This window comes from Pseudonaja textilis, chromosome 6, assembly GCF_049901715.1.
Source record: "Pseudonaja textilis isolate UNSWEBS1 chromosome 6, rPseTex1.2, whole genome shotgun sequence".
In the NCBI taxonomy this organism is placed as follows: domain Eukaryota; kingdom Metazoa; phylum Chordata; class Lepidosauria; order Squamata; family Elapidae; genus Pseudonaja; species Pseudonaja textilis.
Window position 1 is genome coordinate 21,441,044 of NC_141995.1, and position 15,659 is coordinate 21,456,702.

The following is a 15,659-nucleotide window of genomic DNA, read 5'->3' on the forward strand; positions in this document are numbered from 1 at the left end:
TACTGCGTAAGTGCATCCTCTTCAATGGCACACTGGCTAATTAGAAACACACACTTTGACAACAAACTACCTCCTAAGAAGTACAATCCCCAGCTCCCAAGAAAGAGAAAAAGAAGAAAACTCGACAATTTTAAAAAGCAAACAAGTAAAAAAAAATAGAAATGAAAGAGAGTGAGGAAAAAAGATGGAAATGGAACTCAAAAACAAGTTAAGGATAAAGCCAGGTATACCAGTGCTGGGGTGGGAATATTTTCTTTAGGGCTGGTTACTACGTTGGTTTTGTTGTTTATCTGTAGATATGCAGAAAATAGAAACAAAACAAGCCTTAGCCCTCTCACTTTAGATAATCATATCTATATATCTGCCTCTATAGAATGTTATTGAGTCTGCCTGCTACAGAATGCTACTGAATAAGCGCTCTATGATGATAAAGATAAATGGATGAATTTACAGCATCAAAATGGCAAGAACACATTTATAAGAAACGACTGCAGCATCTTTTCAATCCAGTTTAACATTGCTGTATAGGAGGAATTTCAAAGATTATCATTTCAAATGTGTTATGAAGTAGCTACTTAAAAATGCTTTGTTTTAAGCTATATGTTATTAATGCAAATTTACATAGGACTAAAAGCTGACTTGTCACTTTCCACATTTATATGAGATATTACTGAACATGACAAACAAAATGTTCTCAAGATGTTTTGTTCCGACTCCCATCTATCTTAGCTAGCATTGCCAATTATTAAAAAAATATGGGAGCTGTAGTCCAGAATATTTGAAAATCAAACTATTGATGGCTTGCTGTTGATTACTACAGAATAAGAGAGTTGGAAGAACTTTGGAGGTCTTCCAGTTCAATCCTCTGCTCAGGCAGGAAACTGTATAGCAGTTCTTAAAACCTTAAAAACTTCCAGTGTTGGAGCATTTACAACTTCTGGAGGCAAATCATTCCACTGATTACTTGTTCTAACTGTCAGGAAATTCCTCCTTAGTTCTAGGTTGCTTCTCCCCTTGATTAGTTTCCATCCATTGCTTCTTGCCCATCATTCAGGTGCTTTGGAGAATAGCTTGACTCCCTCTTCTTTGGGGCAGCCTCTGAGGTATTGGAACCCTACTATCATTTCTCCCCTACTCCTTCTTTTCATTAAAGTAGACATACCCATTTCCAGCAACTATTCTTGATATGTTAGCCTCCAGTTCGCTAATCATCTTTGTTGCTCTTCTCTGCACTCTTTCTAGAGTGTCAACATCATTTTTGCATCATGGAGACCAAAACTGGATGCTGAAGAAGTACATCGGGTATGAGTTCAGTTTCAGACTGACATATATCTTAGTCTCCTACTGTAAGCATAAGGTTACTATTTTCTTGCTATTGATCGCATGGATTCAGTATCTACCTTTAAATAGACTCTGTCATCCAAAGTCACCTGGTATTATGGGTTGTATAAACATTTAATAAATAAATAAAATAACTAAATATGTCCTTATATAAGGTTACTTGTATGAAAGGCATTTCTTCAAAAACCATTAATTTTATTTTGTTGTTAAGTAATATCTCTTAAATATGAAAAATTATGTTAACTCATTGCCAAAGAAGAAAAATGTTCTTTTCTGAAGTTCAAGTTAAATTTTCAGCACAATGTAATATTTTTTTCCAGATACAAATGAAAATCACTTTAATCAACAAGAAAACATTTATTATTAACTACTATAGAAAACATCTGTACATTGAGCCTTTAAACAATGTAGTCAGAAAGATTGGTTTCCTGAAATATAACTTTAAATATTATTTGAATTAATTAAAAGCGCAAATCAATAATTAGCATACAGTATTCATAACACTGAGACACACACACACACACACACACACACACACACACACACACACACACATATATATATATATATATATATATATATATATATATATATATATTTGTTTACTTAAGTTTTCGTGGGTACTTACATGTATGGTATTCAGCTTTGCTCGGTATTTTCCCCACGTGGGAAAATACCCGAGCAAAGCTGAATACCATATATACATACATACATACATATATATATTCCTTTGGTACGCACATTTAAAGTGAATTACATAGAAAATTAATTAAATTAATAGAAGATCAATTCATCCAAAATTGGCTGGTTGGTCTGTAGACAAATTCATCTTTCAGTCTAATCTATATTATGAACTAAATTTAAACTCTTAAGAACTAAAAATGCACGTACCACAAATGCACCCTTAAAAATTGCAAATATTTTGTATCTGCAGCTTAAAAAAACTGCCTCACATTTTAAATGTAATTTTTGAAATTTGATTAATAAATAAACTAAAATTTAGAACTACCATGAACATGCATATTTTCAGGCATGGGTGTTTATGTGTCTATATGTATACTTGTATACCCACATAAATAAGCATAAACACAGAGAAACATAGAAACTGGAGAATGGAAGCAACCATATAAACAGACAAACTGATCAGCAACACAGAATATTTGTAAAATAAATAAAATCATTTTGTTGTTTTTCACCCATTTTCTTTGACCAACATTAAATGTATACGGGCCAGCTAATGATATCACATTTAGACTTATTATTGGGTAACACAAGTATTATTCTTGGCAGACTATATACTGAGATGTCAAATGAAGCATGAATGAGAATAAAAACAGAGAAGATAGTAAAAAATTTGAAATTCAAAGGGTAGCTTAAGGCAAAAAGGTGTTATGACTATCACCCATAAAAACAAAACATTTCACAGAAGTGATAAAATAAATGAAACTGTGTGATGGCTTAACGTGCATAGATCTGAGATATAACAACATGGTGGGGAATACGTCCACTATGTTCATCTTTAACCTTTTACACTATGCTTACAAAGGGAAATATTCACAGTGCTTTTATCAAAAATGCAGTATTAAACAATAATTTTTTTTAAAAAAGGGTCTTGAAGTATGAGGGGAAAAAAATCATAGCAAGCTCTGTAAGTGGCAATTTAAGTAATCTACAAACATGACCTACAGACATGTTCATAGACAATGTCCCACTCCTATATTGTTCAGGAACTTCTGTATCCTTTCAGTTAAACATTTTTTTTAAATTACCAATTTATTTTGAATTAAAAGATGGGTGAAAAAACTAATTTCATGCTTTTTTTTCTATGTAACACAAAAAATAATTTATAATCTCAAGCAAGCTCGTAACAAAAGAAAGTCATACAGTTAATATAAAAAAAAGTTGGCATACCAGAAAATTAGTACTTTAAATTAAGAGGAAAATATCCACAGACAAAAAAAAGTATGGCTTATCAAAATCCTAAGCAGGAATCAAATTTAAGTATTAGTCAAGCAATTTTAATCTTGAGAAGGATATCTGGCCAAGAGAAAATACTTTACAATGTAAATCTGTACACCAGTGGTGTAAATACCTTTCAAAAAGTACATGCAGTTTCAGGCTCTATCTGGACAGTCATTTTATAATTATATACAAACAATTCAGAAATTACTATGAAAGCATTATTTTCACTACTAATGGTAGTTATCACTTCAGTGCATATAATCTGATATACTTCTTTTTAAAAGGACTAACATTTAGGAAAAGTTTTTAGAAGCTAATTCAAAATTTTATGGCTCCAAAGTAATATTAACCAATACCTTCCAAAATGAATGTGGAATTGTAGACCCCTTTTCTAAAAATTGATGTCCCATGAATCAGGATAAAAATATTTTCTTTTGTCTTAATTTAGACAGAGTACATCTTTGCAGATGTAATACAGACATGATAGAAATAGAAAAATAAGGAAACTATTGTGGCAGGAAAATCAACATTTACTGACTGATTCACACTTCTAATCTATTTTGCCACAATATTAAATATTATAACAATATTTAAATTACCTAAAAATTTTACAAAAATTTAAAATCTCCCAGGAAACACACAAGCATAAGCCAAGTCGGATTCAACATTTATTATTCACCAATGTCATTTTACTTTTTTTAAAATTTGAGTTAGCTATTTATGATACTCTACAATACGTTAACTTGTTTTCCATTTGCTCTCTGTATTTATGAATAAATATCTATGAATCCAGGTTTGCAGTTCTAAGCACAAATAGTGTTCTACATTAAAATAGTACAAAGGAAAAAAAGCTACCTTTCCAACAGTTTTTATTTTAAAAAGTTAATTGTATTGATAAAATAAATATTTAGAAATAAACTCAATTGAATTATCTGATTCAATATGTATCACAGTCAATTACATTTACTTTATAAATATAAATTTTTCTCAATTATATTTATATTTACATTCTTATTTAAAATAAGTATGTGATAACAGAAACCAGACTGTACTATTTGGAAAATACTGCATAATATCCACCAGTGAGCAGTGGCTCCAGTGATAGTTTAAATTGACACCTCCAAATTCCTGCCAGGTTCAAGGCCCATGGGCCGGACGTATCATGTGCCTCGCCCCCACCCAGTTTGGCAAAGGGGAAAAAAGTCCAGATACATCACGTGATGACGCGAGTTTGACACCCCTGTTCTAAGATTACTGGAATGAACATATCACTTTTTTCTTTACCTTTCAGAAATCTACCTGCTTGAAGTACAAGAATATCATAGGAAAAATACTGAAGGCTTTCAAATAACAATGCTACTGTACTGGAATAGGTTCATGGCCAGTATTCCATCAGTTTCATGCCGATATTTGTACAGTGTGTAAAAAAAATGCAAATTATTTATTTAGGCTGTAACACCACAGCGATTACAGAAGCACAAGTGTGCACTTTAAAAGTCTTGTAGCTTCTGATGTTACATTACCAACTCAATGATAAATACATCTATTTCATTTCTAAGTGTGAACATTTCATAGGATGAAAAGTCTGGCAGAGAAAGATCCTCACCATCATTTGAACACTCGAACTGGACTTCCTTTTCTGATATGACCAGTCAGAGAGAAAGGAAAAGAAGAAAACATGACTGGTTGGATTTAAAGAATCAATGCATGGAGAACAACATGTTTGTTGTAGTTTGGCTGCCTGTTTTAAAAATGCCTAATTTGCAGAAATGGGAGAACTATTCTGCATATGAATAGAATCTCCTCTTTGATAGGCACTGAAAAATGAATTCTTCTTTCATGGTGCCCTATGAGAACGGGTATGAGAAATAATTCTGAATATTCATCATAACACCTCCCACTCCAAGAATAATAGCTGCAAATTTCTGGTAGTAACTATCATCAGCATATCTGTTTAAATAGACCAATTTTAACCAAGACTATTAGAGATTTGCAATAAAATACTATTGAATACCTGAAAATATCAATAAAATACCAGAATTGGGCATGCAGTATTACAAATACATTAAGGCAAGGCATTTCTACTGAACTGACCAATGTGGGGAAAGAAACAGCCATTTTGTTCCACAGGAAAGGATAGACAGAGAAGTCTCACATAGTCATTGGAGTTGGAAAGAAGAGTAGAACATATTCTCAGTACCATAAATAGCATTCTGCAATAGGTCCAGCTAATCTTGGAAAGTGCACCGGCTGGGTCCAGAAATAAATCGTATTGAATTTGGCTGTTTCAGAGTGGCTGCTTTAGATTACCAATGTGCTTATTCATGAAATATATAAATGTATGCATATCACAAATTCAATGGAAACATATGAGTTATATACTCCAAAGGTCAGATTCAAGAAAAGAAAAATGCAAGAGTAGAAATTTAACTCCAAGAATATTCAAATAAATGGAAAGATCTATAGAAATTACACTTCAAATAACAACTGAAACATTTTATTTAATGCTAATAATCTTGGTTTCCCCCCCCCACATTTTTCTTAAGCTAATTTTCTATGTACCAAAACATTATATATGGAACAATCTCTCCTTGTATGCTGTTCTAGGACCTCAGGCCAGAAACTCTAGATCATATACGAAAGCTACAATTTTTCAATTTCTTACTAATTTTGCTTACTCAATCTGAACTTATAACTGAGATCTTAAAATGTATTATTTTCTGCCCAGATATACTGATTTCTTTTGGCCGAATACAGGTCAATGATTGGCAAACTTTGTGATAATTTTTTCAATGCTAATATCATAAAATGGATGTCATGAAAAAATGACTAGAAAGGGATAAATCACTAACATGACTAGAAAGTAACTTAATTAACACACTGATTTATGCATTGCCCTTTCTTAAGAAAATACTCTAAGCAGTTCACAAAAAAAATCTAAACATCTGCAACTCTACAACATTAAAAAGTTAAACAAGTAAAACGTGTTACATTGCTTTTGAACTAAGTAATTATAAATTATCCCTGCCTTACCTACTTCTAAGTAAATATTACTTGCTGCCCCAAAAGCCTCTTGAAAAAGTATTCTATTAACTGTTAATTTTCTGTTAAAAAGAAAGAGAAAAGAAAGAGAACTGTATTCTTAACTTTCTGAAATAAACAACAGGGCACTGGTGACACCATCTTCTGTTTGTATTTGGGTTTGCATGTGTGCACATATTTGCATGTTCTTGTGTATGTGCATACATACAGTATATAGACGTCTTAATGAAGCACAGGACCAGTTATATCAATGCCCAAAGGCATGGAATTTAGAAGGTGATTTGATAGTGAAAAATTAGTGATGCTATCATTAGCTGCCCTTTATATTTGTAACTTACCTTTACTCCATCAGGTTTCTTCAATAAACTCTTGGCTGCTATAAATTAAAAGGAAATAAATACTGTTAGTTGACTAATTTAAGAAGAAAACTATGAAAATATGTTTCTTCCTCTTACTGAATTCCATTTATCATTATTTGTCACTTTATTGTTCTACCATCTCTTAGTAAACATTTTCATAAGAATGTGATATCTTCCTTAAACAAACAACAATTATGAGTCATCCAAAACTTTTTGGAAAATATGGAGGGTGGATTCAGTTTCTACCGGGTAACATGATCATTTTAAATTAGATTTTATCAAGCATCTAGCATAATCCCCTTGGGTTTCTGGTAAAAGAAAGCAAATATAATGTAATATCCAGCTCTTACTCAGAACTGTAAGCATCTTTGATATGTAAAGTACACAAAAAGGAAAAACAGACAAAGGTGGAGAAAATTATAGGTCAAAATTTTATATGACCTTACATTGTTGATATAAAAACTTTTCTTACTGTAAATTCTACCTTCTAACTAAAACGATTAAGCTATAATCACATTATAAGGTACTATACTGTATATGATATAATACACTGCTCAAAAAAAAAAGGGAACACAAAAATAAGACATCCTAGATCTGAATGAATGAAATATTCTTGTTAAATACTTCGTTCATTACATAGTTGAATGTGCTGACAACAAAATCACACAAAAATTATCAATGGAAATCAAATTTAGTAACCCATGGAGGTCTGGATTTGGAGTTACACTCAAACTTAAAGTGGAAAAAAACACTACAGGCTGATCAAACTTTGATGTAATGTCCTTAAAACAAGTCAAAATGAGGCTCAGTAGTGTGTGTGGCTTCCACATGCCTGTATGACCTCCTTACAATGCATGGCATGCTCCTGATGAGGTGACGGATGGTCTTCCTGAGGAATCTCCTCCCACACCTGAACTAAAACATCCCCCAACTCCTGGACAGTCTGTGGTGCAACGTGACGTTGGTGGATGGAGTGAGACATGATGTCCCAGATGTGGTCAATTGGATTCAGGTCTGGGGAACGGGCAGGCCAGTCCATAGCATCAATGCCTTTGTCTTGCAGGAACTGCTGACACACTCCAGCCACATGAGGTCTAGCAATGTCTTGCATTAGGAGGAACCCAGGGCCAACCGCACCAGCATATGGTCTCACAAAGGGTCTGAGGATCTCATCTCGGTACCTAATGGCAGTCAGGCTATATCTGGCAAGCATATGGAAGGCTGTGCAGCCCCCTAAAGAAATGCTACCCCACACCATTACTGACCCACTGCCAAACCGGTCATGCTGGAAGATGTTGCAGGCAGCAGAATGTTCTCCACTGTGTCTCTAGACCCTGTCACGTCTGTCACATGTGCTCAGTGTGAACCTGGTTTTATTTGTGAAGAGCACAGGGCACCAGTGGTGAATGTGCCAATCTTGGTGTTCTCTGGCAAATGCCAAATGTCCTGCACGGTGTTGGGCTGTAAGCACAACCCCCACCTGTGGACGTCGGGCCCTCATACCACCCTCATGGAGTCTGTTTCCGATTGTTTGAGCAGCCACATACACATTTGTGGCCCGCTGGAGGTCATTTTGTAGGGCTCTGGCAGTGCTCCTCCTGTCTCTCCCTGTACAAAAGCGGAGGTAGAGGTCCTGATGCTGGGTTGTTGCCCTCCTACAGCCTCCTCCACGTCTCCTGGTGTACTGGCCTGTCTCCTGGTAATACCTCCATGCTCTGGACACTACACTGACAGACACAGCAAACCTTCTTGCCACAGCTCGCATTGATGTCCCATCCTGGATGAGCTGCATTACCTGAGCCACTTGTGTGGGTTATAGACTCCGACTCATGCTACCACTAGAGTGAAAGCACTGCCAGTGTTCAAAAGTGACCAAACCAACAGCCAGGAAGCATAGGAACTGACAAGTGGTCTGTGGTCACCACCTGCAGAACTACTCCTTTTTTGGGGATGTCTTGCTACCTGCCTATGCTTTCCACCTGTTGTCTATTCCATTTGCACAACAGCATGTGAAATTGATTGTCAATCAGTGTTGCTACCTAAGTGGACAGTTTGATTTCACAGAAGTGTGATTGACTTGGAGTTACATTGTATTGTTTAAAGTGTTCCCTTTATTTTTTTGAGCAGTGTATGTCCACATTGCTTATAAGTGACTGATAGAACAAACCTACTCATAGATAACAAAGAAATTCCTGAAGTTGTGTAAGTGAAGAACTGAGGTAGAAAGCATTTATTCTCTCTCATAGTTTTGCTTTAAATTATCCCATGTGAAACTCAAGAAAATTGATGGAGGCCAGCCCTTCCGACTTGGATCAAAAGAAAATAAAGGGGATTGATCAAATTGAGATTTTTCACAAGCTCATTTCCTTTCCTCCTCACTCCTACCTAATGGTTTGGGGAAGATTCTAAGTTCTGGATCTTGTGATTTACAAATTCTCAGCAGCAGAGACAAAAACAAAGATGGGAAGAAGTATAAAACTAAATTTTTAAAAGGGACAAGGCAGAAAGAATAAAAAAAGATCAAATGTTCTATGTTAACCCCCTATGATCCTGTGGCATGTCCTTGGATTTTTTTAAAAAAAAAACCTAAACCTTGTACGCTTAAGAGTAATGAATGTATTTGATAAGCTTTTGTAAATGACCTAGCTATTTGTTTTGTTTTTTCCAAGAGAAAATCAGATTTAGGGAACTTGACCAGATATGCCTTATTCTTCCTTGTCACCTTCACTTGTAGTTTTGTTGAAATTATATGAGAATAACATTAGCAGATATATGGAAAATTAATATTTAAAAGATAACTAAAATATTGTTAGAAGTTACACTTTAGATATCATTATTTCTATATAAATGAAGTTTGTATAGCAATAATTTTACTTGTCATATAAAATAAGTAACTTTTCAAATTATAAATGCATTTGGAACTAGATATTTAACAAACCACTTTGAGCAAATGGGTTTCTAAATTATATCATATAGTACTACCAAACAGAAATGCAATTATCTTAATGAGAGCGAAGCATTATCTGTGGCACTATTATCTTCTAAACAGAAGATATGGATAGGAATTCTGTTTTTGTGATGGCTGAAGAAAAACATGTAAGATTGTATCTGCATAACCTATTTGAACACTGACTTTGCACTCTCCAAAATCTTCCTTCTGTGGCAAAAGGATTATGCTGCTTTTATAAGTGGTAATTTCATAGGAGTACAAAAGTCTGCACAGCAACAATTGAATGCCTATTGCACATTCCAGCACAAATGTACTTATTAGCATTGTTTAATTTCGCTTTCTCTATTGCAAAGTCTAATTTATGGGACAAACTGCATTGAAATTGAAGCAAGCTCCCCCTTCTCTATTGTATTTGTAGAAATGCTAATTATATTTCTTTACTGAAATATAATTGTTCAGAAATTAACCAATTACTAAAAAGTTTTAAAATGGAACTTTGTAAACTAGCTAAAACACCAATGAGGCAGGAGTTTAGCCACAGTGATGTTCAAAGTTCTATTTTTGACAAGAACATTTATCAGTCCTTGATTGGTAGTTTATCTTATCTCAGTAATTGGTCAAGGCCAGATATAGCATACTGTGTTAACCAATTAGCAAGATTTAACACTGAGCCGACTGAAAGGCACTGGCAAGCTGCTAAATGTGTGTTGAGATATCTGAAACAATGCATTATGCATTGTATTTGGAGCCAAAAGATGAACTGAGTTTAACTGCATATGCTGATGCAAGTTTTGCTACAGACATAAATACACAAAAATCTACATCGGGTACTGTAATATTATTGGGAAAAGTGTTGATTGGATGGAGATCTATTAGACAGAAACATCTAAGTTTGTCAACAATGGAGGCTGAATTCTCATGCTTATCTTTATTATGTACAGATTTAGTTTTGTATAAGCAACTACTAATTGATATGGGAATTGATGTAACAGATTCTATTGTTATTTACGAAGATAATCAATCAGCAATACAGATGGCTTCAAATATTGCTGTTAAAACAAGAACGAAACACACAGATTTAAGATATTTAAATGTGAGACAATGTGTGCAAAGTAAGATGATTAAGCTAGAATACTGTATGTCAGAAAACAATATAGCAGATCATTTTACGAAGGCCCAAGGCTCTATAAAGCATAAGGCTTCCTGCAAGGATTATGGACTTAGAATGTAAGGTTGTATATATTGTCCTACCCAAAGGGGAGAATGTAAGGAATGTAAGTAACCTAACAGTTATTTGGGTTGGAAATATATAAACTAGAATAGACATTTTAATACTATGTCTTTAAGAGAATACTAAAACTGTAATTGGGTGTGATTCCACAAATGGCCATAAGATGGAGCCAGAAATCTGGGTTGTTTAGTCTCAGGAAGTCTCAGTGAATTTCTGTTCCTTTCTGTTGGAGAGTGTTGCCGTTCCTCCTAATGATTGTTACTGATCGTTGATGTAAGTCTGTTACTGAACTGTTTTTTGATACTGGACTTAGATATTTGGATTATCCCTGAACTGAACACTGACTGCCTTACCTGTGAATGACTTGGACTGCTTATCTTGGAATTTGCTTAAACGTTTATTGGAAATAAAAACCTACATTTACTGTACAGTGTATCTGTGTGCTGTGTGTGTGTTATTCTTCCCTACTCTCACTAAGTCTCCCTGTATGCGCTCATTCTCCTAACAAGGAATTACCTCAACACAGATATTAACAAACAACACACAGATTGTATGGAATACTTGAACTACAGTTATTATTTATTTAGCGTATGGCAGTGTTACATTAGCCAGGAGACTATAATGCTAATACAGAGTAGTAGTATCCTGCCCTAAGACTGCTAATCAATTTGATTCACACTCACACACTCTCCAAGGTGCACCACAGGGGGTAAACTAGTTCCACACCAGGAATTGATCTACAGTAGTCTTGATTAAGAAAACAGTAAAGAGCCAAATCCTTTGGCTATCAAAACAGGCCACCTGAATGGCAAGTTTAAATTCCTTCTGCGAAATTAAATTTTAAGCAACAATAGAACTTGAAGAACATTCAGTTCTGCTCATCCTTCCCTTTCTTGGAAAGCTATACCATTCCTGAACAGCAGAGGATAAATTTTGCATGAAAAATTGCTTGGTTTCCATTATTAAGGAATATATTTAATTATTAAAAGTTAGGAGATTTGTACATTTTTAATTTTTCTTGCTTGTGTAACTTCTCTGAATAGAAGAAATTCATAGATTATAATTGTGAGGATCCTCTGGATAAGAAGGGCTAATCCTCCCTCCAAATGCTCTGAGACACTGGAAGCTGTTCTGTATTAAACCTTTTCTTGGATTTATTAGATTATTGAACAATGGAGTAGCATCACCAAATTTGAAAAAAAAAAAAACTAGATAGCAAGCTTTTACTCATAAGAGATGTACATCTCTCTGCCATCAGTGGAATGCTAGAAAAAGTGAATGCAAAGAAATAAATTTGATCATGATCCTGGTGTTCCAAATAACACATAAACTCATTATATTGTATATGCTTGTATGTGCTTTTGGCATTCTACATGGATCAATTATCACTGGGTCATTCTAAATTTTCAATTTTAATTTGTGTATTTTTTATGTAGCTTCTATCAAAGTACAAAATAATTTCCACCAGGTTTTTTTAAAAGTATGCATTTAGTAATGTACAAATATGGATTTAAAATATAAAGGAACACAGAAAACAATATATGCTAAATTCCACATTTTTCAAAATCCCGATTAACAAAGGGTGAAACAAGAGGAGTGAAAAAGACTTCTAAGCAAATAATAGATTTTGAAAATAATGACTTTTTCATATTTCTATTGTACATCTTACATCTTGAAAGCTGGCTTTTAAAATTACAATTGTATTTATTTTATAAACTTATTATAGAATACCAATCCATCCCCTTGAATATGTATCGTTTAAATAGACAGAAATAGATAAATATATTCATATTTCGTAAGATACCCAGAATCCATTGGAGTGTGTGACTATAATAATTAATGTGGAAAAGTTAAAAAATGTGATTAGTGATAGTCACAGGGTACAATAAGCAATCAAATCATACTAGGAAATAGTCAGTATAGATCATAAGGATATAAGCGACAAAGTTACAGTCATACAGTCACAAGTGGGAAGGGAGGGGCAATAAGTAGTGATGAGAAGATTAACAGTAATAGTAGTGCACACTTTGTAATAGTTGAACAGTGTTGAGGGAATTATTTGTTTAGCAGTGTGATGGCTTTCAGGAAAAAAACCTGTTCTTGTGTCTAGTTGTTCTGGTGTGCAGTACTCTATAGCATCATTTTGAGCGAAAGAGTTGAAACAGTTTATGTCCAGGATGTGAGGGGGTCTGTAAATATTATAGCAAATAATACATCTAAAGCAGGGGTATCAAACTCGCATCATCACAGTATCGTCATGTGACATATCACAATGTTCCCCCCTTGCTAAACCAGGCGTGGGCGTGGCTAGCGTGTGAAGCATATACCCCTGCGGGCCACAAGTTTGACAGCCCTGATCTAGATTGAGAAAAATGCTAAAGACAAAATTAAAGGGTGGAAACACTATCAAAGCCATAATACTTGGGCTACACCTATGATACAAAACACCCCTAGCAATGTTAACTAGACACAAACTGAATCAAGTAGTTTGAAATGAAAAACAAGAAAGCTATTGACTATTCACTATGCACAACATCCCATATTGATATTGTTAGATTATACCTGCCCCACAGAAATGGAGGTAGATATTTACTTAAAGTTAAACAATCAGTCAAAGAAGAAAAGCAAACTTTGGCTGATTACATGTAAGACAGCCAAAAACAAGCATTGATGCCAGTTAAAAATTGGAACTTACTGAATGTGCAGGAAACAAAACATGAATATTGAAACAATGCAATAAAACAGGAAAAGAATGCTGGAAAGTAAAAGTATTACAAGGTCAATTTCTACAAAAGATCAAGGGAATGGTGGATAAAGATAAAACTTGGCAATGGCTTACAACTGGAACATTAAAAAAAGAATCTGGAGGCTTAATTTTGGCTGCTCAAGAGCAAGCTATTTAAACTAATATAATCAAAGCCAGAACTGAAAAATTGTCAAATGATTAAACGTGCAGATTGTGCAAAGAGGCAGAAAAATAGTGGATCTTATACTCAGCTTGTGGAAGAAGATTGCACTAATTGTTTACAAACAATATATAATATGGTTGCCAAAATGATTCATTGGAACATCTGTAAAAATTATCACATGCCAGTAATTGATGCTGAAAAAATATTTGAAAATGAGCAGGTTAAAATACTGTGATATTTCTGAATATAAACTGATAAAACTTGGTTCATCACAAACCAGGTTTAACTGTAATTGAAAAGAACGAAGTGTGACTAACTGATATGGCAATACCAGGGAATAGTGGAATAGCAGACAAAGAATTGGAGAAGATCACAAAAATATCAAGATCTGAAAATCAAAGTTGAAAGATTATAGCATACAATAAACAGGTGAGCCCAGATCTTATTGGCAGTCTAGGCAACATACCAAACAATCACGGATGGAACTTAGAAAATCTATGCATTGACAAAATTTTCAACTGTCAATTACAAATTGACTACTTGCTTGAGTCTACACATATACTACACTGATACATCTATGGTCTTGAGATGAACTCAATGCATATGAAGGCCAACACCAGGTAAAGAACTGTCAACTAGGATTTCACACTGTTGTCTGTAACACCATCAGACAAAAACATCTGCCAATCCTAAGTCCTTGGAAATAGGTGAACAAAAATGCCAAATCCATTCTGAACATCTGGCTGACTATGCATCAAACCATAAAAAATAATAATACAAATCCTTGGGAAGAACAAAAATGCCAAATCCAGTTTTTCTGGTTAACTGTGAGACTAACCATAATACAAAATAACAAAGAGAAGTTAGAAAGACTATGGCAAAAGAAAGCAAAGACAGTACCAACAGTAATAGGACCCTGGATGTAATTCCAAACAATCCGCAGCACCATTTGAACATCATTCACATTGACAAAATTGCCATAAATCAATTGCAAAAGGCAACCAGATATTTGGAACAGCTTTTATTCTGGGACAGTATCTTCAATTATAAATTTATAATAAATCATAAAACAATGATACCTGCCTATATCAGGTACTTGAGGGAAAAAAATGTCAACTCCAATCTGGCTGACTGTGTGACCCACTGTAATAATAAAATTACTTATTATAATCTTTGCTAATCTAGTGTCAGTTCTTATGGTCGCTGGAAAGGTCTTATCTAGAACAATGTAAGTAAACTTAAATATCAGAAGCATTTTAAGGTTTCGACGAGGGGCTTTCTGCTCAAATTATATATTTGGCATGATGAAGAGATTATGGAAGAAATTTGATATACCCAGCATAGGAATCTAGCAGACAACTACCATACATTTTGAACAAGATGTTTTTCATCGCATACTGCATATGGCAAGGATGTAATCTAATACAGGAAGAGAACTGTTTGAATGCTGAAGGAAAATCATTCATATCATGTACCCAACTATTCCTCCAGACACATTTAAAAGGAAAATATAACCCAACAATTCAAATAAATGTTTTAATAAAGTCTGTCAGAAATTTATTGTAGAATCCTTTTCCAATATAAATATATAACAAAATGTGGGAAAGGAAGCATTTTGAATCTCATGTTTGTGTATTTTAACAAATGCTTTCAAATCTTGTAGGATGTTCAGGTATAATATCAAAAGAAGTTAGAAAAAATATTGCAGAAAAGATGAAATAACAAAAGGTGGTTATTTCACCCCATTCCACTTATAATCAGACAATGCATAAGTCAAAATAAATATATTTGGTAAAAACAAACAGAATAGTATGTCAACAAATTGAAGACTTTTTAAAAATACATTCCATGAGTGCATAGCAACA

The 15,659-nt window shown here is 34.1% G+C and overlaps 1 protein-coding gene across 15 annotated transcripts in view; it reads right to left on the bottom strand.

Moving 5' to 3' along the window:
• Window positions 1-15,659, bottom strand: part of CAMK2D (calcium/calmodulin dependent protein kinase II delta) — a 137,287-nt gene that overhangs the window by 30,537 nt on the left and 91,091 nt on the right. For 6 of the 15 annotated variants that reach the window (XM_026698173.2, XM_087935994.1, XM_026698179.2 and 3 more), the window contains exon 13: window positions 6,684-6,721. In XM_026698173.2, coding sequence (XP_026553958.1) covers window positions 6,684-6,721 — 38 coding nt within the window. Of the gene's footprint in view, window positions 1-230; window positions 291-4,909; window positions 4,943-6,683; window positions 6,722-15,659 lie in introns of all 15 variants that reach the window. The other 9 variants (XM_087935990.1, XM_087935991.1, XM_087935998.1 and 6 more) reach the window with 3 other exon arrangements.